Source organism: Phoca vitulina, unplaced genomic scaffold (assembly GCF_004348235.1).
Source record: "Phoca vitulina isolate PV1807 unplaced genomic scaffold, GSC_HSeal_1.0 scaffold2, whole genome shotgun sequence".
Taxonomy (NCBI): domain Eukaryota; kingdom Metazoa; phylum Chordata; class Mammalia; order Carnivora; family Phocidae; genus Phoca; species Phoca vitulina.
The window spans coordinates 81,590,449-81,615,848 of NW_022589705.1; the positions used below are offsets into that span (position 1 = coordinate 81,590,449).

At 54.7% G+C, this 25,400-nt stretch overlaps 1 protein-coding gene across 1 annotated transcript; it reads left to right on the forward strand.

Annotated features, from left to right (window-relative positions):
* Positions 1–3,958: 3,958 nt before the first annotated feature.
* CRYBG2 (crystallin beta-gamma domain containing 2) lies at positions 3,959–21,071 on the forward strand. The gene is made up of 19 exons (XM_032417886.1): positions 3,959–6,529; positions 6,966–7,013; positions 7,090–7,202; positions 7,366–7,495; positions 9,372–9,511; positions 10,335–10,461; positions 10,705–10,740; positions 11,085–11,221; positions 11,380–11,506; positions 11,793–11,932; positions 12,030–12,156; positions 12,380–12,412; positions 12,508–12,620; positions 15,773–15,902; positions 17,198–17,337; positions 17,689–17,812; positions 19,390–19,548; positions 20,721–20,880; positions 20,983–21,071. The coding sequence occupies exons 1-19, from the start codon at positions 3,959–3,961 to the stop codon at positions 21,069–21,071; spliced, it is 4,644 nt and encodes a 1,547-aa protein (XP_032273777.1).
* The last annotated feature ends 4,329 nt before the right edge of the window (positions 21,072–25,400 follow it).

Sequence of the window (25,400 nt, forward strand, 5' to 3'; positions counted from 1 at the left end):
CCAGAGGTGGAAGGGTGGGTCCCCTAGAACTCACTGAGGAGGGAGTGATGTCTCTAGGGCCACCAGGAAGGGGCACTGGGGCTCAAAGAGGGCTCTGAAAAGTTCCTAATGATGATGGTGGTGGCTGTTATTTCTGGCTTGGTTTTTTGTTTTTTGTTTTTTTTTTTAAGATTTTATTTATTTATTGACGGGCGGGGGGGCACAAGCAAGGGGAGCTGCAGGCAGAGGGAGAGGGAGAAGCAGGCTCCCTGCTGAGTAGGGAGCCCAACACAATGCAGGACTCGATCCCAGGATCATGGGATCATGACCCGAGCCGAAGACAGATGCTTAACTGACTGAGCCACCCAGGGGCCCCATGGCTTGTTTTCTAAGCATAATTCTTTTTATTTTTATTGTTTAAAAGATTTATTTATTTATTTTAGAGAGAGAAAGAGAGAGAGAGCAAGCATGCTCATACAGGAGGGAGGGGCAGAGGGCGAGGGAGAGAGAGAATCTCAAAGCAGACTCCCTACTGAGCACAGAGCTCTATCCCACGACCCTGAGATCGTGACCTGAGCCGAAACCAAGAGTCAGAAGCTTAACCGACTGTACTACCCAGGCGCCCCCTAAGCATAATTCTTTTAAATCTTCAGAAAGCCCCATGAAGCAGGACTAATCTTGTTGACTACCCCCCATTGCAATAGGGAAACTAAGGCTCAGGGAGGTCACATCACTTGCCCAGTCAGCTAGAAAGTCAAGGGGTCAGAACTTGAACCTGGATGCTTGTGCTCTAAGCACCACTTTCTCCTGCCTCTCCCAGAGGGCTTGCTGGCCCTGTGCCGTCCGTGGAGGGTTGAGTGGTTGCTGCACAGGGTTTTCAGTGACCCCGTGGAGGTGGATTTGGCAGCATCAGGAACGCCCAGGCCCCGGAGCAGGAGTCAGGGTACGTTGTCCTGTGACAAGAAAGAGAGAGGTGAGACCCAGGCTGGCTCAGGGACCTGCTTGGGTGCCCCAGCTGGGAGAGAAGGGCTGCAGAGAGAGGGAAGGTGGGCAGAGGAGGCAGGCCTTGGAGAGGAGAAGGAAGAAGCAGCAGGTTTAGCTGAGGGGACTCAGGCACGACCTGCCACTCCCTGGCTATTTTGGGACGAGGTAGCTAATGACAGACTCTGGCTGGAGGCTAGGGGCTCACTTAGAGAGGCCGGACGCCGACCTCCGGGGATATCATCCTTCTATGACCCCTTTCTGGGGGAAGCATTCCTGGGTGAGGATTGGCAGATGCTGGGGGGGGGGGGGGGGGGGGGGGGGCACAGCCGGGGCTGCACGTGGGGCTGTGGAAGACATGCATGCATCCCTGTGTGTCTGTGCTTGAGTGCAGGCGGATTTCACGAGGAGGAGGAGGGCTGCGAGTTGACCGTGTGTATTGTGAACGTGGACACGTGTCACTGTGTCTGTGTGTTTCTGGGGGTGTGTGTGTGTGCCTCGTGTGTCCACTGGGTCTCTGAGCATGTGTAACCGAGTCTGACCGAGTCTGCGTAAGTGTGCGCTGGTTTGGCACTCGTGTGACTCGGTGGGCCTGTGCTGCTGTCTGTCTTGGTGTCGGGGTGAGCCTTTGTGACGCAGCATGTGTTTGTGGGCCTGTGGGCCTGTGGACTGGTTTGGCCTAGTTTGGGGGTGACTCACAGGCAAGCGGGGAGAATCCAGGACTTGTTGGGTTAGACCACGCTCTTTCCCACACTCCCCCTGCCCCCTCCTCAGCCTCTCCCTTTCCCCGCCCCACACACCTTGTTTGGAGGTCACAGTCACCCTGCCAACAGACCCGTTTCTGGTCTGGGGCCCTGAAGAAGAGAGGGCTCTGGGGATGAGGACTTCTGCTAGCCTAGGAGAGGCATCCTGGGTCAGTGGGGTGTGTCTTCAGAGCAAGGATGAAAGGGGGTGCTATGGACAGGCAGATTCTAGCATAGTTTGAAGAACACTCTAGCAGTCATGACTCTCCAGGGATAGGACAGGTCAGCTGTCAAATGGTGACCTCTGTATCCCCAGAAGTGTGCAAGCAGAAGCCAATGACCACATGTTTATGGAATGAGGGACTGTCAGGAGTGTTGTTCAGGGGCTGCGCTGGCTTGAGAAAGGCGTGGAATTTTGATTGCTGGGAGGTCATTTACAGTATCTGATCTGATGACCAATGGCTTCCTTTGAAGCTCTTCTTGTTGCTTTGCCAAAACCAATGGGGCCTTCCAAATGTGGTTCCTGTTTTTAGGTCCAGTTCTTTGGACCCCTGGACTCCTAGGATACCACCTTTGGGTGAACCAAACCAGGGCCCAGCATATCACCTAACACAATTAGCCCTGAATGAACGAATCAGTCAATCAGTCAATCGATGACTTAGAACCCAGGCTCTGCCACTTAATGCCCTCAGGGGCAGGGAATCTCAGTGAAATCCTAGTTATTATTATTGCAGAAATAAAGAGGAGACTCAGTAGGGGGCTCAGTGAGCGGGTGAAGCTCCTTGGCAGTAGTCCCAGCAAGCAGGACAAGGTTCTGTTGGAAGAAAAGGGGCTCCTTAGTGAGGATGGGAGGGAGTCGCGGCCTCGGGCAAAGGGCTCTGATCTAGAGCCACAGGTGTCTGGTTGTGTCCTGCTCTCAGGAATTCTGGTCTGGGGAAGGGTTTGGGATTCATGTCAGCTCCCTACCTTCCCCCTATGAAAGGCTTTTCCAGGGCCACTCAGACCCTGCCCAAGCTCCCAAGGTTCTGGAGTCAAGTCAGGCTTCCCTGGGCCTCAGCCCCTTTCATCTCTGTTCCTCATAAAATCTGAGTCACTGCTAGGGCCACAGAGCAGGATCAAAGTTCTGGGTTCCACCAGCTTCTCAGGAGAGAAGAAGATAGAGATGGGGGAGGGGAGGTGGGGACAGCGGTGCATTTCTGGCCTTAACTTCCCTTATAAATGGCCTGGGGGCTGCCTCTTGGAGAGGCATGGCCCTGAAGACAGGCTCGACCTGAGGCTGAGGATGAACAGCCTGACCTCTTGGGTCCTTGGGATCTCAGAATAGGATTGTCCTGGTCAGCACAGCCTGGAAGTTGGAGTGGGGGCTGGGTGGTCCCTCCAGGACTACTATGGCCCCCTTTAAAAGTAAACCTCTAAACCATAGAGTCTTGGTTCACCAGATAATTATTACATTAGGGAGTTTAGTATGGTGGTCCAGTGCTTAGGGTTGGGGTTCAAGTCTTGCCTCTGCCGCTGTGTGATTCTGGTCAAGTTTCTTAACCTCTCTGAGCCTTTTTGGTCCTCATCTACAAAATGGGAATGTTTGTTTATAATTGATTCTTTGAGGTATCAAATGCATGGGATTCTTTTGAAGATTCAGAAGGACAATGAACATAAAGCAGTTAGCAATGTGCCTGGCCCATGAAGCTTGAAGGGGAGAAGTGGCTGGCCCAAGGTCATCTAGCTAGGAAGCGATCGGGTCAGGGGAAGCTCAGCTTTGCCGGAGGCCACAGCCCATCTTTCCTTCCCTCCCCTTATCATGGTCATGATCAGGGTCAGAACAGTTGCCTGGTTTTCTAGTTTTTGGTTTCTGGAGGACTAGACCCAGGGCTCCTTGGGCAGAGTTACAGCCCCATCCATAGACCAGTGAGTCTGACCCATAGGCTTTTTTGCTCTCTCCCTTCTCTCTCCTTCCAGGCTCAGGCCTCAGCTTCACCCCTTGAAGGACCCTGGCATTGGGGATCATCTGAAAGTGGGGAGATGGTGGGAGAGCTGGGAGTAGCACGCCCATTTTACAGGTGAAGAAACAAAGGTCCAGAAAGTCAAATGAGTTGCGTGGGGTGACCGAGCCTGAGCTTGGCAGGGGTCATTACTCTGTACTGCCGAGAGCCACCCTCCCCACCCCCTGACCCTATCTCTCTTCTTCTGGCAACATCTGCAGGGAGCTGGAGCACAGGGAGCCGAGGACACCTCGGGACAGGTTGCCAGGGCGCAACATGGAGGAGGCGGGCGGGCCCCCGGCTCAGGCTGAGGCCCCAGTGGTGAGCACCATGCTGATGTGGCGGCGGCTGCCCCCTGCCCAGGAAGAGATGAGACACCATTTTCACAAGATGTCCCTGGTGTCGGGGGAGCAGACAGAAGCCCCCCGGGAGATGCTCAAGTACAGCCACTGTCGAGAGGAAGTCAATGGCTTTGCAACACGGGAAGAAATGACTGTAAATTACCAGGGACCCCGAGATGGGTCCAGCTCCAAGAGCTGCCAGAGCCATGGGCCCATCTTTTCTAAGAAGTACACGCTACTCCCTAAGGAGAAAAGGCCAGTGGGAAGGCTGAAGGAGGCCGTAGGCCAGGGTGATGGCAGCCCCCCAGAGCCCAGGACTGAGCCAACACACCTGGGAGCCGTGGCCAGGACTGAGATTTTGCTGCCCCTGCCTGGGCCCCGTGAGCCAAGCCCCCACCCAGGTGTCAGTCTCATCAGCGGGAGCCCCCGGATCCTCGAGGAACATCGGGTGACACGCACCATGCAGACCACCGTGGTGGTGGGAGGGCACTTGGAGCGACGGGTGAACAGCTCTGTGACCGTGGGGCCGGTGCTGTCGGGCGAGGCCCTGCCGAGGGGCCGCAAAGTTGTTCGCGCCGTACGGGCGGTGGTGGTGAGCCCCCAGGCTGAGGGCTCACCAAGCCGCAGTCAAGCCCGGGAGCTGCTAAGTAGCCTTGTACCTGCTGAGCGTAGCACCCCTGCCAGCCGGCTTCCCAGGCCCATGGCTGTTGTGCCAAGGAGTCCGGGTCTGGGCGGCGGCACAGGGGGTGTGGGCTCGGGGAAGCTCCCTGAGACAGGGATGGCAGAGCCAAAGGACAAACCTGCTCTGGTCCCTGCACGCATCCCAGAGGACGTTCACCCACCTCAGAACCGGGAAGTCCCTGCAGCTCACCCAGACCAAGACCAGAGCAGAGCCCCAGATTCCAGAGCCCATGAGGTCCCAAGGGTGCAGGGAGCCTCCAGCCCCACCCAGCCCCCTCTCCAGATTTCTCAGGGCCATGCACCGTCACCCTCCTCTCCCAGACGCCAGACCCCTACCCCCTCCCTGGACCCAGTCCGCCCCCCAGAGCAGCCTGCAGTGCCCACTCACCCCAGGACCCAGCTCACTGTCAAGCCCAGGGGACCCCAGGCCCTGCCCTCTGTAAAAAGGGAAGGGTTCACAAATCCCTCTCCTGCCACCATACTGCCCAAGGTGAAGAGCGAGGTGGTTGTTACAGTCCCTGGACAGCCTCTTCCGCCAACCTCTACAAGAACGAAGGCAGTCCCAAGCTCAGGAGGGCTTTCTGCTCCATCCTCCCCAAGGAATAAGTTTGTTCAGGACTCTGAAAATGTCCCTATCTTCTCCCTTACCCAGGAGGAGGTAGCGCAGGGCCCCGGTGTCCAGGCTGACCCATCCCCCACCCAGAAGGAGGTTGAGCAGGGCCCTGGTGCTCCTGCCCCCTCATCCCCCAAGCCAACCAAGGTTGTCCAGGCCCCAGAAGGCAGCCCTAGCACCCCAAAAGAGGCTGTCCACAGTACTAACGGCGGCCTTGCTTCTTCTCTCAGCAAGGACAAGGCTGTTCGAGGCCTGACTGCTTCCACTATCCCATCACCCCAAAAGGAAGAGGCTGTTGAGGGCTCTGAAGTGAGCCCCATCTCATCCCCCACCCAAAAAGAGGTTGTCCAGGGTCCTGGTGCTTCTGCTGCCCCATCTCCCACCCAGAAAGTGGCTGTCCAGGATGCTGCTGCTCTCCCTGCCCCCTCCTCAGGGGGCAAGGTGTCCCCCAGCCCAGGAGGCCCACCTGCTCCAGTGCTGATGGGAGTAGAGGCCAGCCTGGAGGCCCAGCTTGTCCCTGACTCCACCGAGGGCAAGATGTTCCCAGAGACATCCAGGGAGGAGGAGGTGGCCCTGGCTGCTGACCTGGAGATTTTCCTGGACACTCTGCGGAGCATGGAGCCCCCCGAGATCCTCCGCACTCACCGGCTGCCACGAGCCCCCCGCTCCTCCTACCTGGCTATGTATGCTACGCTGCCCGCCATCGAGGAGGACCAGCCCGGACCAGGGGTGCTGGGACCCAGCCCCCAGGAGGCACCCACACTAGAAGGGAAAGAGGAGGAGGAAGAGGAGGAGGAAGAACCAGAGAACCCCTACCTAAGCGACGATGAGAAGCTCCAACGTAGACAGGAGAAAGCCGGGTCCAACCCCTCCTGGGACTCTCACCCTGCGAGGCCCCCCAAGGTCTCTTGTTCTCCTCTGGAGATGATGAAGAAACATGTGGCAGATGCCAAGGGCCCCCACCCAGAGCTGGGGCCAGAGTGGCAAGCAGGGGGCAGGCCCCCTTCCCGTCTTGGAGGCAGCCTTCTCTTTGGTGGTCTGGTGCCCACCACGCAGGAGTCCCCCACCTCGGAACCACTGGGCACAAAACTATCTGCTCTGACACCCCACATGACACCGGGGCTCAGGAAGGTGCCAGGACAGCTGCCCCTGCTGTGCAGCGAAAGGCCACTGCTGGAGAAGCCTGCTTGTGCCCGGCCCCCGGAGGGGTGGGTGAGTGAGGTCTTCGATGAGCAAGGGAGGGCTCCTGGCCTCATCTGGGGCAGGGTTTGGATGGTATGAGGATCGTGGCACTGGGAAGAGAGTCTCAAGAAGCCAGAGGCTTGGTGATGTCTAGTTCAGTGTGATCTTATACAAGCTACATCTTTCTGGGCCTCAGTTTCCCTATTCACACAGCAGAAGGCTTGTGCTGTGGAGTCCAAAGGGCTTAGTGGCTCTGATCTCTTGGAAGCTGGGGAAAGGGAGTGATAGGCATTCACCCCCTGGGATGGGGTGATGAGGTCCCTGGAGGTTGGTGACATTCTCTGTGGGCCAGCTCTTTGGGAGTGGAGGCCAATAGGGAACATGTGGGATCCTTGGAATGACAGGTTGTGGGGAGGCAGTAAGGAGGCCACACCATAAGACTTTTTATCACCTCCCTCCATGCCAGAGCCCAGCATTGAAGACCCAGGGCAAGCTGAACATCAGGCCTGGAAAGGTAAGGCGGGGGGAGGCCATGGGGGAGGCGGGGATCTGGGGACAGGGCCTGAGGATTCCCTCTGTGTCCTCTCCAGATGATCCTCTTCTCAGAGCCTGGCTGCCAAGGCAGCAGCAGGGAGGTCTGGGAGGACACCGCCGACACCTCTGGCTGGGCCTGCATGGCCTCTGTAAGGGTGGTTCGAGGCTGGTGAGTGCTGACTGCCAAGGCGAGGCAGGGGGCTGCTTGTGGACCTGGGGGATGTCAGGGTGGTGAGATGTACCTAGGCCAACCTGGCAGAAACCCCTTCAGCCACCCTGCTTTGTGGCTACATCCTCTCCCTACCAGTGACCCTGGGTCTCTGTGCCCACAGCTGGATGCTCTACGAAGAGCCAGAGTTCCGGGGCCGGAAGCTGGTCGTGCCTGAAGGAGATGCGGATTTAGGAGTCTCGGGGCCAGCGTGGAGCACCCAAGGCATTGGCTCCCTGAGGCGGGTTGTCCGGGTGAGTGGTTGGGAGTGGGCCCCAGATGTTGCCCCGTCTTCCCCAGGCTCCAGGCCCTGAGGATGGGGACACCCTCAGGTGCCTGGAGTTGGAATGGCCGGGAGAACTCATATGGGTGAGGAGCCTGAAGGGGGCTTACTATGGATTCCTGACCTCAGAGCCCCACCTGTGGAAGAAAGGAGTTCTGGGGTGCTCAGCCTGGCTTGGGGACGCAGGGGGCAGACAGAGGCCAAGCCCCAGCTTGGGGGAGCAGCCTGGGGAAATTTGAGCTGGACTTGGAGAAGGGTTTGGTTAGAGCAACAGAAATGGGTGGGAGTGGCTGTGGGTGCTGCCCCCCCCCCCCCCCCAGGCCCAGGATCTCAGGTCCATGGTCTGGCCCAAGGTGCTACGATGTTTGTTCATTTGCTCACAGATACTGGTTAATGTCTGCTGTGTGCCAGGCACCATGCCAAGCAGTGGGTGGGTGGGGGAGACCTGCTCTCTGCCCTGCAGGACTCATGGTCAAGGTAGGGTATGAGGGTGGGACTTGAAGCAGGAAAAGCATATAATCAGATTAGGGATTTATAAACATCCCTCTGGCTACCAGGAGGAGATATCCGGGACTCAGGAAGACCAGGCAGGGCTGTGATTTCCAGGTGAGGGGCACCTCTGAATTTGAAGGGAGAGGTGTGTGGTTTGAAAAGGCAGAGTCAACATTATAGTTTCATATCTGTAAAGTGGGAAAAAACAATACTGTTTTTGTACCACAAATTTACAAACTACCAAACTTAAGCTTGACAAAACCGTCTTGGCCACTAGGGAGAAGAGAAAGCCCTAACTCTAAAAGCAGGGCCTATCAGACTTTTTTTTTTTTTTTTTTTAATTAAAGTATGAATAACTCCAAGACGGAGCTGTTGCAATCCTCTGGGTAAGAGGGCGAGAGCTGACGAGTCATAACCAGGGCAGTGGCCCAGCTATGCAAAGGAGGGAATGGTTTTGAAAGCCTCTCCAGAAACACACGAATGTTTGTGGTCAGTTTATTGTGAGCTTCTCACAATAAATTCATCTTCATGTAGGAAGTAATGAGATAGAAGAGAAAAAACGAGAGCTTTGAAGTCAGGTGGCCCTAGTTTCATTTCATTCATTCAGCATGGATTGGGCGCCAAGTGTATGCCAGGCTCGTGGGAGGTGCTGGTTGCAACAGTGAACAAAAACTACATGGCTCTGTTCTTTGCCCTGCTACGTCCAGGCTTTGTGCCCTCAGGCGGGCCGCCTAACTTCGCTGAGCCTCACTTTCCTAGCCTGTGAATGGAGTAAGAACGCCTGTTGAGAGGGCCAACTGAGATGGAGTAGGACATGCCCTTAGCGAAGTGCCTTGCACTCAGTAGGGGCTTCATAAGCGTTTGCTGAAGGAGCGAGGGAATGAAATGATTCTTAGCGGGAGAGAAACACCCAGAATGCAGAGAGGATCCGCTGCTGCCCCGGGTAAGATGCAGGTAGAAGCCAGTCTGGACTAGGGCAGGAATTGTTTACAAAGGAAGAGTCAAAGTTAGACTCAGGAAATAGCTGTCCACCCTCTTCATCTCTGGGTTGGATTATCAGGCTACCCAGAGGCAAGGCGAACGGCATATGGCACTTGGCAGGCTCCTGCTGGGAACTTTGGTCACAGGTGCCAAAGGTCCAGCACCAAAGAGATGGCTTTGGTCTCAGGCTTGTCTGGCCCACCTTGCAGAGAACACTCTAGTCACCCTCTGGCTTCTTTGGAGATGGCCACAAAGGTCTCCCAGGAGCACCCTGGGGCCCTGGCTGGACAGGCTTGGGAAAGCAGTTGGGGGGGGGTGGGGGGTAGTCTCTGAGGGGGGCTGTTTACACTCCCTTTTCCACCTCTCTTCCGCAGGACTACATTAGCCCAGAGATCATCTTGTACTCTGAGGAGGGCCTCAAGGGGGAGCAAGTGAAGCTAACGGATGCCTTGGAGGACTCCCAGGGCCCGGAGAGGCCCCTGCAGGTGGCATCTGCCACTGTCTCTGCAGGACTGTGAGTCAGGGCAATTCTGGAATCCCTTCATTTAACATTCATTGTGCTGGGTGCTGGGGACACAGAGGCGACAGGACACAACTCCTGCCCTCAAGAAGTGCTTAGTCTACTGGAGGGGACGCGCAAGTAAGAAGGCAGTGGTAATCGGAGTCCTGGGGTGGGGGAGCACGAAAAGCACCAAACCAACCCGAGGTCAGAGAAACCCTCCTGGAGGAGGAGACGCCTCAGCTGGGATGAATTGGCCGCAGAAGAATCTCAGCATAATGAGAGCAGGGCATGGGCGACTTTGTATGTTTTGTTCACTACTCTCTCCCTGATGCCTGAAGCAGGGACTGGCATGGGGTAGATGCCCCTAAATATTTGTTAATTGAATGGGGAAGAGTATATCTAGCAGAGGGAACAGCACCGGCAAAGGCCCAGAGGTGAGAGATCTAAGCCTTGAAAGTTCAGTCTGGCCCAAGAAAGCAGCAGGTGGGGAGATGTGAGGGCCAGGAGTATGGCAGGGGGACAGATCAAAGGGCCTCTGTGCAGCTGGACTATATTGTGGGGCTAACGGGGAACTACTGCGGGCCCCTAAGCAGGTATGTGTGCAGGAAAGAACTCTCCAGCTGTGAGAAATTAGAGAGTGCCAGGCCAGAGGAACGGGGATGGATGGAGTGGCTACTGCAAGAGATTATGGGGGTCTGAAATATCCTCCAGCATCGACTCGATGGGGGCCTCTTCCCCTAAACCTTCTTCTCCCCTTTAAACCTTCCCCCCATCCACCAATCTGTGTCCCTGGGTATCTGGGCCACAGCTGCCTTTCTGCCTCCTCCCCCCCCAGGTGGCTGCTGTACCCCAAACCCTTCTTTGAAGACACTCCCTGCATCCTGGAGCCTGGAGAGTACCCCACCTCAGAGGCCTGGGGTACATCAGACCCCAGGGTGGGCTCCTTGAAGCCCATGCGACTGGTAAGGGGCAAGTGGTCACAAGTTACCTCATCCTGCAGGTTGGGGGAAGAGGCAGGGCCTGGGGGGCTCCTGCTGAGAGTGGGATCTGGGAGAGGGGGAATTAGCCCAAGGGCTGGGGCAGAGGGAAGACAAGGGGTTGGCCATTTCTAGGGGTCTCAGGATCAAGTAAATCCTGGATTACCAGCCCCATCTGTCTTCTTCCTCTACCTCTGGGCTGGTGTCTCAGCTCTCTCTCCTCTGCAGGGCTGCCCGAGTGTGGAAAAGCCAGGGGAGCCCAAGGTAGGAGTCTGCGCTGCAGGGTGGAAGAGGGCCTTTGGGTGGGATGTGTATATGCGTGTGGCTATCATAGTCTGGACCAGAAGACAGGGGAGGAGAGTGCTGGGGAACAGAAGCTGGGTTTGGGAGGGTGGAATCCTATGGGCTCACTGGGAACTGGCTTTTGGTGTGTAAGGAGGTTAGAGGTAAGAGAAGAGACCGGAGTTACCTAAGAGAATGGAGCTTAGTGAGAGGGGGAGGACTTAGCTCTGGGCTAACTAACGCTGGGCAGGGCCTCCCTGGGCTGGCTGGGTGTGTTTCAGTCCAGATGGCTCCCCACCACCCTCACACCACCCCCTTTCCCCCAGGTTGTGGTTTATGAGGCCACAGGATTTCAGGGCCAGAGCTGGGAAGTGAGCAGAGACATCTACAACCTTCAGCAGCCAGAGGACAGCCAGAGCCCCCACCTGGTCTCTGTGGGGTCCCTGCGAGTTCTTGGGGGCTGGTGAGGACTCTGAAACTTTCCTCCTACTTCATCCTCCCTTCTGGCCTCTACAGTGGGGTTGGGGAATGGCCCAGGCTGCCTAGGGGTGGGGGCAGCTGTCTTACACATCCGTGGGCCTTCCTGACCAAGTCTGTTTGTCCGCCTCCGCCTTCCCCCAGCTGGGTGGGCTACCAGAAGGCAGGCTTCCGGGGCCACCAGTATCTGCTGGAGGAGGGGGAGTATGCTGATTGGTCACACTGGGGAGGCTTTGACGAGGGGCTGACCTCCCTGCGGGTCATCCGGACGGTAAGCAAGGGCAATTGGGCCATCCCTCTGCCTGTGGCCACAGCCAGACATCTCCCACCCCGCCCCCCGCCCCGCCCGCAAGTACAATTGTGTCCTTTTTCCCAGTTCTCCAGAGCACCTGGAAGTGTTCCCTGAGGTCTAGCCTCTTGCCTTCGGGCTGCTCTTCCCCAGGCCACACTGATCTCCTTACTGCAAAGTCCCCTGGTGGGCTGCGTCCCCGGGGTCTGGGCACTCCCAGGGATTTCCGTGGGTGGGCAGGAGAGACCTGACTATCCCTGGGGCCCAGGACTTTGGGGACCCGGCCGTGGTGCTGTTTGAGGCCATGGACTTCGAGGGGCATGGCGTGGAGGTGAGAGAGGCATTGCCGGACGTGGAGCTGGCGCGACACGGCCCCCACACGCAGGCCATCCACGTGCTCAGCGGCGTGTGAGTGACCCCGGCTCCGGGAGCGAGGCGGGCCAGGAGCGGTTTCCTCGGAGGCGCCGGCTCCGCCCCGCTGACCCGGGCTCCGCCCTCCCTGCAGGTGGGTGGCCTATCAGAAGGTGGGCTTCTCCGGGGAGCAGTACGTGCTGGAGAAGGGCGTGTACCGCAACTGCTATGACTGGGGCGCGGGCAACAGCGCCCTCGCCTCGCTGCAGCCGGTCCTGCAGGTGCGCGCCAGCCGCGGGGGGCGGGGCCCTGGGGCCTGGGCGGGGCCCACCGCTGCGGGGGCGGGGCTGGAAGACACGAGCGGGGAGCGCGGGGGCGGGGCCCCTGGGAAGGGGCGGAGCTAACACGGGCCTGAGCGACGGGATTGCTGTGGAAAGAGTCGGGAAACTGAGGCTAGAGGCTGGTACCCTCCTTAAGTCTCGAAACTTTGGGCCCTCCCTTCAGGTCGGCGAGCACAATCTGCACTTTGTCTCAAAGGTAAGGAGCTGGTGAGGGGCCTGTCTCCTCTTCCCTATTCTCTCTGTCCCACTCCATCGCCCTCCATTCTCAGCTCTTCATGTCTCTACCTGCAGATTCAGCTTTTCTCCGGCCCCGACTTCCTGGGCGACCACATCTCCTTCGAGGATGACCAGACCTCCCTGCCCGCCTGCTTCCAGGTCCAGTCTTGCCGTGTCCACGGGGGCAGGTGAGGACGTGGGGGAGGGGAGAAGCGGGGCGCACCTGCCGCACCTGCCCCGAGCGCTTAACTCAACTTGGAAATCCAGGCTGCTGGAAGGTCTTTGAAATGATTTCTTTCCTTCGGCTTCCTTGAGATTAGCTATTCTGTCCCGAATCATTCAATCTTAAAGCAAACCAAGCAAAATAAAGGTTTAATGGAAAACGTAAAACTTGTAGGTAGTATAGGATAAAGAACTCCAATCTTGTTTCATCTATCTCTCTGCTTTTTTTTTTTTTTTTTTTAGTGGAGCATTTAAAATCCCTGACCCAACATAAAATTTTACAGGTAAATACTTAAATATGTATCTCTAGTAAGAAAGGACTCTCCCCAACCCACATAGCCATAATTTATTATCACAGCTAATAAAATTAACAGTAGTTTGTTAGTGTTACCTAATACCCAGGCCATGTTCAGATTTCTCCCGTTGTCTTAAAAAAGTGCCTTTGTGAAATTGATTTGTTTTTCTCAGGATCCAAACAAGGTCCACACATTGCTTTTGGTCAGTTTGGTCTTTAATTTATAGCAGTTTCCCTCCTTTCTTTTTGTTTTATATCATTCATTTGTTTAAAGAAACCAATAGGGGTGCCTGGGTGGCACAGTTGGTTAAGCCACGGACTCTTGGTTTTGGCTCAGGTCTTGATCTCAGGGTGGTGAGATCGAGCCCCCCAGGAGCCCTGTGTCTGGCTCCGCGCTGGGGGTAGAGCCTGCTTGAGATTCTCTCTCTTCCTCTCCTTCTGCGTCCCCCCTTCCCCCTCCCCAAAAAGAAAAGAAAACCAATAATTTGCCCTGTAAGTTTCCCATCTTCTGAATTTGGCTTATTGCTTCCTTCGGGTGCCTTTTTTCCCTTTGTGTCCCATATTTCCTGTAAACTGGTAGATCTGGAGGCTTGATGAGATTCAGGGTGTTTTGTTCTGTTGGCAAGAAGACTATATAAGTGGTACCCTGTACTTTTTACTACATTACCTCAGGCACATACCTGGTTGTCCCACTTTTAATGATATCAAGATCCCTACATTGTAAGATTTGCCATTTAAAAAAAATAAGATTTGTCATTTACCTCTCACCTAATGGTATTAGCATCCACTGATGATAATTGCCTAGACCCCTTATTTCTTTAGAGGTTACAAAATGATGATTTTAAGATTTTTGGTATTCCTTCTACATATGTTAGCTGGAATACCTCTATAAAGAAGAGCTTTCCTTTTCTATTATTTGTTTACCCAAAATAGTTTATATAAAAAAGGCAGTTTGATCCTTTCCCAAGGATCAGTTTCTCTTGATCAATTTTCAGAATAATTTCTGAATTGGTGCCCTAGCAACCGCTAGAGCTAATGAAATATTTTTTAAGTATTGTTATGAACTCATGGATTTATATGTAATTGAAATGCCTCCGTCCATTGGAGTTACTATTCTTTTGTGTGCTCTAATCGTTCTCTCTTTGACAAATGAGAGCCCCTTCAAATTGTCTGCTTTTGATGCGACTCCAATAGGTTTTTTATAATTTCCTTGTTTTCCTGGTATAATAAGATGCTCCAGGATCATTTTGTACATTTTTGCCCTAAACTTGGATTTAGGTATCTGCCAAGGGACTCCGATTCCAATGGTATTTAGATGGAAGCTGGATGTTTCAAAACTATATTACTAATATTACTAACAGTAAAAAGCAGTGAAAACTGTTTGAGGTTTCTCTGTGGTTCTTTTTGTCCTCGGGACATTCACCAACATCCCACTTGGTATGTGCAGTTCAAAATATCATTTTTAAGACATTTGAAATAATACTTTTAGTGTGTGTGGTTATGCCACCAACCTGATATACAGTTAGGTTCATTTATTTTATTTAATTTATTTAAATTTTTAGGAATACTTTCCATTTTTACTTAATTGTTTTTTAATTACATAAAAAATTTACAGTGTCCCTGTCTTAGCTTGGGCTGCTGTAACAAAATATCATAGGCTGGAAGAATTAAAAAACAGGAACTTATTTTCTCACAGTTCTAGAGGCTGGGAAGTCCAAGGTCAAGGTGCAGGCCCATTCTCGGCTCTCCGGCGAGGGCTCACTTCCTGGCTAGCAAATAGCTGCCTTCTTCCTGTGTCCCCATGTTGTGGACAGAGCGCTCCTGTGCCTTCCCCTTGTATAGGGACACTATACCCATCATGAGGCCCACCTTCCTGACCTCATCTGAACTTCCCAAAGGCCATCATATTTGAGGTTAGGGCTTCAACATAGGAATTTTGGGGAGACACATTCAGTCCAGAGCAGTTCCAAAGCTAAGTCAATCAGTAGGACCTATCTCTATCCCTGTGATCTTTTCCCCTCCCTCCCTCATAGGTAATCTTTTGTTTTTTCAGTGTTTAGTTAACTCATCCATTGTTTCTTTTTGAAAATATAAGCGAGTATACTCTCATATATAAATTTGTATATAACTATAGAAACCAAATATATTTGTTGCCCCCTTTCCCCATTTTCTTACACAAAAAGAAGCGTACTACAACCTGGCGAATACTAAAGACCACTGAATTGTACACTTTAAAGAATGAAGTTTATGGTATGTGCATTATATCTCAGTTTTTCAAAAGGGAAGCATACTATAAACACTGTTCTGCCCCTTGTTTGTTTTTCCTTAACAGTTTAGAGATCATTTTATATCCCTTTAAGAGCTCTTCCTCATTCCTTTTTACTGCTGTGTTATTATACTCTACATTCTTAGTTTAATCAACTCTCCCCTGTTGATGGACATTTAGACTGCTTCCACTCTGCCATGGCCACCCACACTGCACGAAGAACTTTGTGCATGCACCATTTCAGATTTTTGAAGGAGGTTTCGAGATTCCGAGAAATGGGACTGCTGAGTGATTGTGCATAGAGTTTTGCTTCATATTGCCAAATTTCCCTCCATAGGGGCAGTATGATTTCATCCAGTCATTTCTGAAGCCTTGGCCTCAGTCTCTTGCTGCAGGACCTGTTCATCCTTGACCTCCCATGGGCTTGGAGCGGGGAGTGGGGGTCACAATCAAGTCCGCCTCCACTCTGCTGCATCTCAGAGGGCCTGGCAGGCCAAGCACAGGATGGGACAAGCTCAGATACCTACTCACATCCTCCTACTCTTCCCCTTCCCCAGCTGGATCCTGTTTGATGAGAAGAACTTTGAGGGTGACCAACACATTCTCTCCGAGGGCGAGTTCCCCACTCTCACAGCCATGGGCTGCCTAGCCTCCACAGTCCTGGGCTCTCTCCAGAAGGTACCCCTGGTGAGTAACCTTGTCCAGGTCCAGGCAACCCCTGGGGCAGGAGGTGTTGCTGGGGGCATGCCGGGTACCGGGTCTCTTCTCACTGTTGGCTAAGCTGCTGGAGCTTGAAGCCAGTCATCGTCAGAACCACCCCAGGTCCCTCCGAACCCATGGCTTCAAAGGCAGTTTGACTTACTAGAGATTTATTGAGCACCCACCGTGACAGGTCCTGGGGAGGCTGAAATAAATCAGACACAGCCCTGCCTTCAAGGAACCCATGGCCACACTGACATAAAGATGACAAGGCAGTGGTGTGCCCAGATATAGAGGTGGTCTAGGGACAGGAGGGACTAGCACTCAGGTGATCGGGGGGCAGGGGCCGGACTGCGGAGAGGGGCTTCTGTGCGGGAAGGAGTGGGACAGAGGGCTGGCTCTGCTGTGTGGGGAGGATGGGTGGGCGGGGACAAGGCAGTAGGGTTGCCGCTCCAGTAAGGGAGAGGGGGAAGGATGGACCCTGGGCTGGGGAGGAGATGGAGGGAAGCGGCCCGGCCATAGTAAGGAACCGGAGTCTGGAGGACGGGGTGGGCCAGCCACGGCAGCACAGCAGACGGTGACCGCCGAGCTCCAGGTGGTGTGTAAAATGCTTCCCCTGCACTTAATCCGATGAGCTTTGTCACTGCCATCAGCTCCCTTCTCCAGATGTGAAACAGACGCACAGAGAGGTCGTGCGACTTGCTCCAGGCCACAAAGGTGGTGACAGGCAGAGATGAGTTCTCCCTGAGGCAGCCTCGCTGCTGAGTCCAAGCTTTACAAGTACACGTTGGGCTCTGCAGGCAGACAGACGTGGTTCTGAAGCCCAGCTCTAGGGACCTGAGCAAGTGGTTTGATCTTCTCCAGACTCAGTTTCCCTTCTGTTAAGCAGGGATGATAAAAACAGCACCTACCTTACAGGGTTGTTGAGAAGTTATAATGAGGTCAGGTAAAGCACTTAGCACAGAATCTGGCGGGTGGTAAGCCCTGAATACATGAGAACGACATAATTACTGCTATAATTACTACTCTTAGAAGCACCATTAACTGGCACTGCGAGGAGGTTTGAGGGGGCCGCGGGGGGCCCACTCTGGCACATGCTGCATCTGAGAATCTGGGGGACACCCAGCTGCCAGTGTCCAGGAGTCCAGGGCCCTGTGGGGCGGAGCTCAGGAGGGAAGAGGGCCTGAAATATGGATCTGGGGATTGGAGTATCTGGAATTTGGGGCCGAGGTGGGGGCTGGGGCTCTCTCGGCCTCACCGCTTTTCCATGCCCCCGGCCCCAGCACTTTTCAGAGCCCTCCATTTTTCTGTACGGACTGGAGTGCTTTGAGGGGAAGGAGATCGAGCTGGACAGGGAGGTGCGCAGCCTGCAGGCCGAGGGCTTCAACAACCACGTGCTGTCCGTGCGGATCAGGGGGGGCGTGTGAGTGTGTTGGGCGAGCTCAAGGGCAGGGGCTGCTAGGGAGTGAGGGCTGGGTCCCTGGCCTCTTGCCCCTTTCCATTCCCTTCCACTCCCTGCCCCCAGCCAAGAGGGAGGGAGAGGGGCAGTGTGAGGAGGGCCTTGGACCCCAGCCTGGATCCTCCAGGACCCTCCTCTGCCCTGCAAATCCGAAATCCACTTCCCGGCCCCCCTCTCCTCTCTCGGGACCCTAACACCAGGCAGAGGAGTCTCAGCACGAGAGAAAAGGAGGTGGAGAATGTTCTGACATCTGTGCCTCTCCTCCACCTGTCTATCTGTCTTGCTCTCTGCATCTCCGGCACCTGTGGGGCCCAGCTGGGTGCTGTGTGAGCACAGTGACTTCCGGGGCCGCCAGTGGCTGGTGGGCAGCTGCGAGATCACCAACTGGCTGACGTACAGCGGGACGCAGAGGCTGGGTTCCCTCTACCCCATCAAGCAGGTGGGTAGCGAGTCGGGTTGTGTGTGTCTGTGCCGGTCTTTCGGGCCGTGTGCTTCCCATGTTTCCCAAACTCAGCATTTGGGTACTTTTGTCACAATTTTGCCACAGTTTTGCCACACTGTCGTTCCTCTTGAACCATTATCTACTTAATATTTTTCTCTAAACCAACTCACTTTTTGTCTTCACTTTATCCTTATGCTAGGGACTGATATCCATAAAATCATGGGTTTGGTGTGTGTGTATGATTTTTCTTTAATTGGCATTATAATAAATACACAACCATTAAATTTTTAGCCATCTGTTTATCCACTTAGGACTAAAAATCATCTCATGTGCCTCCCTCTGGGAAACACTGGAACACCTGGAAACGCTTGGGTTTCTCCAGGTCTGAGAACGCATGTCTGGACCTGCTTCTCATTGATGTACATGCGCATTGTTGTGGAGGCGTGGCCATGGGGCGCGCGCGCGCGCGCGCATGCCCTCTCAGGGTATTTCTGTGGCTGTGATGTTATTTGTATCCATGTGTCTGTGCTCTGGAGGTGACGTGGTTGTGTGGGAGGTGTGTAAATGACTACCTGTGCCTGCTTTTGTGACACTGTTGAGACAGCGTGTGTCCTTGTATGAGGATCTTTGTGTGGCCCCTAGATTCACAGACTCTTAGGACAGCATTGCTAGAAGAAGGGTTGGAGGTTCTCTCCGGCCCCCACATTTACAGATGGGGAAATGAAGGTCCACAGAAGTGGACAAGGATTTGCTCTGCAATCTTGAGCAAGTACTGTACCTCCATGGACCTCTTTAAAATGGGGATAACGTAGGGGCCACCTGGCTGGCTCAGTCGGTAGAGCATGCGACTCTTGATCTCGGGGTTGTGAGTTCGAGCCCCACGTTAGGTGTAGAGATTACTTACAAAAAAGCCAAAAAAAAAAAAAATCTTTAAAAAGAAATAAAATGGGGATAACACATGTGATGGAGTTGTCTTGAGGACTGAAGATAAATAATGTTTGTAAAGCCCTTAGAACGGTGCTTGAGTGGGTTAGCGGTGGTTCCTCTGACTGCTATTACCGTCACCACGATCCAAGACCCCCGGCTGATCTGTGGCAGAGCCTGGTCTGATGTGTGACAACCGGGTGTCTGCCCCACACCCGGGCCAGTGTTCTTCTTCAGCACGGGTGTGTGTGCGCATGTCTGTATTCCTACCTGCATCCATCCTGTTAGCAAACATGGGGTGTGGAGTCGGCTGGTGGGGGGGGGGGGGGCTGCGTGTGTCTGTGGCTTTGTGGCTGCGGCAAACTTCTGCCCAACCACGGGGACCTGGGGCATCTCTGCCGGTGTGTCCCTGTGCGTGTGGTGTCTGTGGTCGTGGGTGTGCACCACGGATGCACCCCTGATACACGTGTGTGAGAGAAGAAGCAGGGCCAAGGAAGGCTTCGGGGCAGGAGGGAGGGCTTGGGGGGCTGGGGATGCTCGTGGCTCCCGAGCTGAGGGTGTCGAGCTGAGGGTGTCGGGTGCCCAGCTGGGAGCATCCCTGCCCCAGGGACCTCTCACTCTCCGCTCCCCCTGCTCCCCCCCCCCCCCAGCGCCGGGCTTATTTCCGCCTCTGGAATGCCGCACTGAGGGGATTCCTGGCGGTGCCAGACCACGTGGAGGACATGAAGGCGGGCCGTGTGGTGGTCTCTGAGCCCCAAGCGGGAGGCAGCTGCGTCTGGTACTACGAGCATGGGCTGCTGAAGAACCAGGTACTGGTTGAGGGGCTGGGACGGGAACACCAGAGCCCCAGGCACTCGAAGGTTCCCTGCGTGGGGAAGCAGGACCTGCCCTCGGGCCAGAGAGACAGAGAGAGACACACACCTGCCAGGACCCTGGGGAGGCGGGGAAGACTGCAGGCTCTGCTCCCCTGGGCAGTGTGGGCTCCTCTCTGGGCCTCAGTTCCCCATCTGCAAAACGAGAGCGTTGAACCAGATACTTCTAAGGGAACTCCTAGCTCTGATATCCTGGGACAGACCTTGGATCCTATTAATAAGGATAGATTCACTCCACGAACATTTCCTGAGCACCTGCCCTTCCGAAGCTGACATCGTAGTGGGGGAGAGACAGAAACCATTTAAATGAGTAAAATACCTCAGTACGTTAGGGGATGAGAAGTGCATGAGAGGAAAAATCAATGAAAGGGGAACAGGGAGTATCAGTAGCTCTGACAAGGGGAGCCCTTCCTAAGAAGGTGGGGGCATTTGAGGGAGGCAGCCATGTAGGTATCTGCAGGAAGCGTGCTCCCTGCAGGGGGAACAGCGGTGGAAAGGCCCTGAGGTGGGAACCTGCCTGGCAACAGGACTAGCCAGCTCCCCTCACTGGCGGCAGTGAAGGGAGGGAGGGAGGGAAGTAGCAAGAGAGAGGAGGTCAGAAAGGTTACGGGCGTGTGGGTCTTTGTAGGCCACGGAAGGAGCTTTGCTTCTTACTTGAAATGGGAGAGAACCTGGCTCTGTGGCAGGTGCCGTGGTAAGCCCTCTACATGAATGCCTCGTATGATCCTCAGAGGGCACTATGGGGCAGGTCTTACTCTACTCCCCATTTTATAGGTGAGGAAACTGGAGCACAGAGAAGTTAAGTAACAGGCTGAAAGTCACACAGGCAGTTAGTGTGTGGAAGCTTGTCTGATGCGAAATCTTGTGCTTTGGGAGTCAGTCACAGGAGGCTTCCTGGAGGAGCTATTTTTCCAGACCTTTTATGGTTTTTCACATGGACTGCTTGCATCAGGCAGCACTCAGAGGTTCCCATCCCCAGGGAATCCAGTGCACAGAAGGATTAAGAGATTTGCCCAGGGTCCCAGTCCCTGAGAGCCAGGATTCGAAGCTGGGTGTGTGTTAAGGGTGTCGGGTTTGGCGGAGTCCCTGATGACCTCCTGGGGCCTCAGGTGGCCCCGACCATGAGCCTGCAGGTGATCGGGCCCCCCAGCACAGGCTCCAAGGCGGTGCTGTGGGCTGAGAGCCGCCTGCCCCGCCAGACGTGGAGCATCAGTGAATCGGGCCACATCTGCAGCCAGATGTTTGAAGGCCGGATCCTAGATGTGAAGGGTAAGGGGGCCTGTATGTGGGAGAAGGCACCTGGGGGGGCTGCGGCCAGTGGGGTCCTCAGCAATCTCTGACCATCTCCCCATCTCTCACCCCTTCCCCCAGGCGGCCGGGGCTATGACCAGGACCATGCGGTGCTGTGGGAGCTGGCCAAGGACCGGGCGTCCCAGATCTGGACCATCCATGTGCTCTGACCGCCCCCGTTCCCCAGCCCTGGAGGCTTTCCCTGGGATGGAATGTTTTTATAGGTTTTTTGTTGTTGTTGTAACATAAGCTGTTTTCTAATATGCTCCCAGGTACCCTCATCTTTGTGCACCTTGATATTTGGGGATGGGGTGAGGATTTGTTCACCTGCCTTCTTTGCCCTATACTCGCCCTACTTCTTTCCTCCCAGCTCTGGTTCTGGGGCTCAGCTGTAAGGCCTCCCTCGGCCACCAGAGGGAGCCCTGGGCCCAGACGAACTGATGAGTGTGGTCTTTTATGCTGTCACCCCAAATGATGGGTTCCAAGAGCTGGCTCTGAGCCAGGTCCAAATGGGTCCACTGAGCTGTGGGGCACAAACAGAAGCCAAGCCCCTTGGTACCTGCCCTCAGAGAACTCACAGGCTAGTGGAGGATTCCTACAGGTAGGGTGATAACACTCAATGGTAGGATAGGAAGGGAAGTAGAAGGATGCACAGAGGAGGAACCTGAACCACTTAGGGGCACAGGGCAGGCTGCTGGGAGGAAGGGATGCTCAGCTGAGATGTGGAGGAGGGGAAGGAGTCAGCCAGGCTAGAGGGTGGCGGAGGAAAAGTGTTCTAGGGATGCAGATAAGTCGAGGGGTGAAGACTTGGAAGTTCAGTGTGAAGGAGTTGCAGCGGGCCAGGCAGGAGAGGTGAATGGGAGACACACCCCCAAGGACCTTGCCCACTGGCGTCCCTCTTAATTTCCCCCAACTCCGGTCTAAAGGCCCAAAGGTTTGGCCTCTCAGTCAAAGAAGCCAGGACAGGGAGTCTGGGTTCTTAACCCAGCCTCGAAAAGACAGGACATAGAAGAGGAACAGCTCCCTCCATCCCCCGATCTAGCAGGCACTTCTCAGCCCCTTGGCCAAGGTCCTCTAGGAAGAGACAGAGAAGCTCAAGGCCCTTGGGGGCTTCTCTGGGGCTCCCTTCCCTCCTTGCAGCTCCCAGTACCACCACTGCAGACCCAGGAGGCTAGAAGTGGTTAGAGCACCTGTGTCCTTCCTGCCTTCCCAGCCTGGGTTCAGTGGAATATAAGTGGATGGCCTCCTGGTCATCCTTCTCAGCACCCCTGGTGGATCAGTGTCCAGTGTCCGGTGAGGACAGGAGGGTGCCTGTGGGGCTGAGACCCCAAGAGCCTGAGGGAGTGGGTCTCTGAATCTGCCATTCTGAAGATACCCAGGTATAGGGTGAGGGACTCTCTGAGCTTCTGCAACTGGGGATGTCCAGGGGCAGGAGTGGGGGGGGGGGGCGGGTCCTCTGGGACCGTCATTCCCAAACACCCAGGGCTGGGTGAAGCACATGCAACTAAAGAGGCTGGCAGATTCTGGGCCATGTCCCTGCAAGGTGATCCTGAGGGGAGAGGCCTCTGCCCTGGGATTCTGGGACGGGAACGCTAGCGTAGGAGCTCTCTGGCGCTACCTCTCCTGCTGGTGGGGGCAAGGGAAGATCCTTGGTGCTGCTGCAAACCAGGCTCTTGGAGCCCGGCGATGTGCAGTGACCACACACAGGACCCCGCTCCAAGTACAGGACAACTTTATTGATCCCCAGTTGGGTGCCGCTTGCCCCCCCATAGCTCCAAGGCCCTGCCTCTCAATTCCCACAGCCTGGTCATCTCTGGCATCAACCCCTCCCGGGGACGTGGTGGTGGTGGTGGGGGGGGGCTTCTCTTGCTAGTGATGGTGGCAGCTGTCTCAGGGGGCCCGGAGCTAGGGCTGAGGCATGTCACCTCAGCTGAGGTAGAAGAGCTGGACGAGGATGTTAGCCAGGAAGAGAAAGACGCTGCTACCGCCTACGTTGCTGAGTGCTGGGGACGCGCTCTTGGGTCTCTTGGTGGTGGTGGCTGTGGTACCATTTCCCAGGACTCCAGTTTCTATCTGCAAGAGAAGTGGGGCAAGCTCAGGGCTTTCGAAGCTCAGGTTATTTAGAGACCTAGTTCCCCTACCCTGATACGATAGTTCTCTGGTCTCTGTCCCCCATGACCACGACTTCTGCCACAAGGTCTTGTGGGGACAGGATCTTCCTGCCTGTGTCAAGGCGGGGTCAAAGGCAGTTCCTCCCATGGAAGCTTCCTTTCACCTCCGCCAAGCCACCAGCTCCTCCAGCATGTGGGAGACAGGAACCTGTGGTCTCAGCCCTTGACCTGACTAGCTGGGCTAGGGCCTTAGCCTCTCTGAGCCTGCTTCCTCATCTTCTGAATGAGCCCATCACAGTCTTGAGGTCGTGTGAAACGAGGCTGGGGAGAAGACACTGGCAGAAGTGTGGGTGGGCGAGGAGGTGGGGAGGGTGTGACCTCTTGCACGAGGAAATCGCCAGATGGTGATCAAACTGTTCTCAATGCTTGACCAGGCTACAAGTAAAGCTGCTCCTGATGGAGATAAAGCTGTTTTTGATGGTGATCAGGCTGTTCTTGATGCTTGATCAAGCTGTTCTTGATCTAGAACTTGATGGCTCTGGTCTCCTATGCGGGCTAGCGCCCTTAGGGCACATGGGATGCTGCCAAATCTGCCTCCTGGGATAGCAGTTGAATTTGAGACTCCAGCTGTTTCTGGAGTGGGAGATTTCTATCTCCTTTGCATTCCCGAACACACAGGCTTTTCTCCCTGGGGTGGTTCCCTGCTATCTCTAGGACCAGATCTGGCTCCCCTTGAACCTGTCCTGGCCCCTTCCCAACAGGGCCACTTCCCCAGCTTCCCTGGGGATTGATGCCATCCTTCCTCACTCCGAGCTGTCTCCCCAAGCCTCGTCATTCCTATTCCACATCACCCCCCTGTGTGCCTCACTGTGCCTGGCACCCTGCGAACGCTCCCCAGCCTCAAGCAGTCTGCGCCCAGCCAGAAGGGCTGGAATGCTGGGACCAGGCCCCCTGAGTCCTGGGTTCTCCTGCTGGGACCCTCTGTTCTCCTGGAAGAAAGCTGAGTGCCCAGGAGCCTGCATTTCTTCCCTCCCCTGCCAGGCAGGTCTGGGGAGTCCTGGGTGGTGGTGTCAGGGGGCTCCAAGGGGCTGTTCTTACCTGAATCAGAACCAGGAGACTGATGGTGAGTAGGAGGAAGAAGGAGCCCTTCATCTTTGGAGAATCTTGGTGGCTGTCTTGGTAGCAGCTTCTAGAGATGAGCGCAGGCTTGTCTGCAGGCCTCTTGGCTTGGCTGCTTTTGAACCAGGAGGCACGGGAGGCGGGGTAGAAGCAGGAAGAAGGAGGGCCTATGGGTGTGGGGTGGGGTGCTTCCACTTTTCTGCAGACCTCATGATTGAGGACACCAGGCCCTAGGTCCTAAGGCCTGCTGTAGATGGTAGGTTCTGGATAGGGACTGAGGCAAGTGTTGCGATGGGAGGTGGGCAAACCAAGGGAGCCTCTGCGGGACAGTAAGCAGGGCCCTGAGCTTGGAGTCTTGCAGAGTGGGGAGTGAATCTTGGTCTAATTACCTATAAACCCTGAGACCTGGGCTAGCAACTGTGCCTCTCTGAATCTTTAACGCCAAGAGCTGCCAGAGGATGAAATGCAATATAATTAAGAATATTGGAGCAAGGGATAGGAGCTAAAAAAGAGACTGAGATAGGCTTAGGTTTCAAGGTAAGGTTGTAGCTGGCTCCACAGTTTCAGAACGAACATTTGGGGACCATGAAAACTTAGGGTTAATAGATTTCTGCGAAATCAAAGGAGCACAGCTTTAGGAATCCAGAGACTTAACTCCTGGGTGAGCCCATTCCCTCCAGACCTCAGGTTTCACCTTTCAAGTGAGAAGACTGGAGTGGATGATTATTTTAAGGCCTAGAATTTTGTGATTTGGAAACAGAAAATAGCAGATGGGTTGTTTGTATTGCTGACCTTAACAATGAAACAGTTATTTGATCCAAAACGGGTTTATTCAGGAATAGAAGAGAACTGCAATTCAGGACCAGCAAGCTACACCAAAACCCAGAGGCTAGCCCAACAAAGGAGAGAAACCTTATTTAACGGAGAAGGAAGAGGAAGTTGGGAGGAGTTGTTTTGAACAGAAGTCTAAAGGAGAGAAGGCGGCAAGTCCAGGGTGCTGATTTCTCATTGGCTGAGCTGCTGGGGTGGTCCACTTCCCTTTTCCTGCTGGGGTCTGTAACCAAGTCTTTCCGTAATTGAGGTTGGGTGATATGGCCTGAGAGCTCCCCCTGCTGGCCCCTCCGCTCCATTTTAGTGAGGTTTCCTTTTCTTTCCACATTTCCTCCTTGTGATCAAGATCTTTCTCCAAAAGCATCCCTGATCAAGAGTCCGGGTTTCCTAATTCAGTGACCTTCTGTTCCTCAGTGCCAGAAGGGGTCTTCCCTGGGT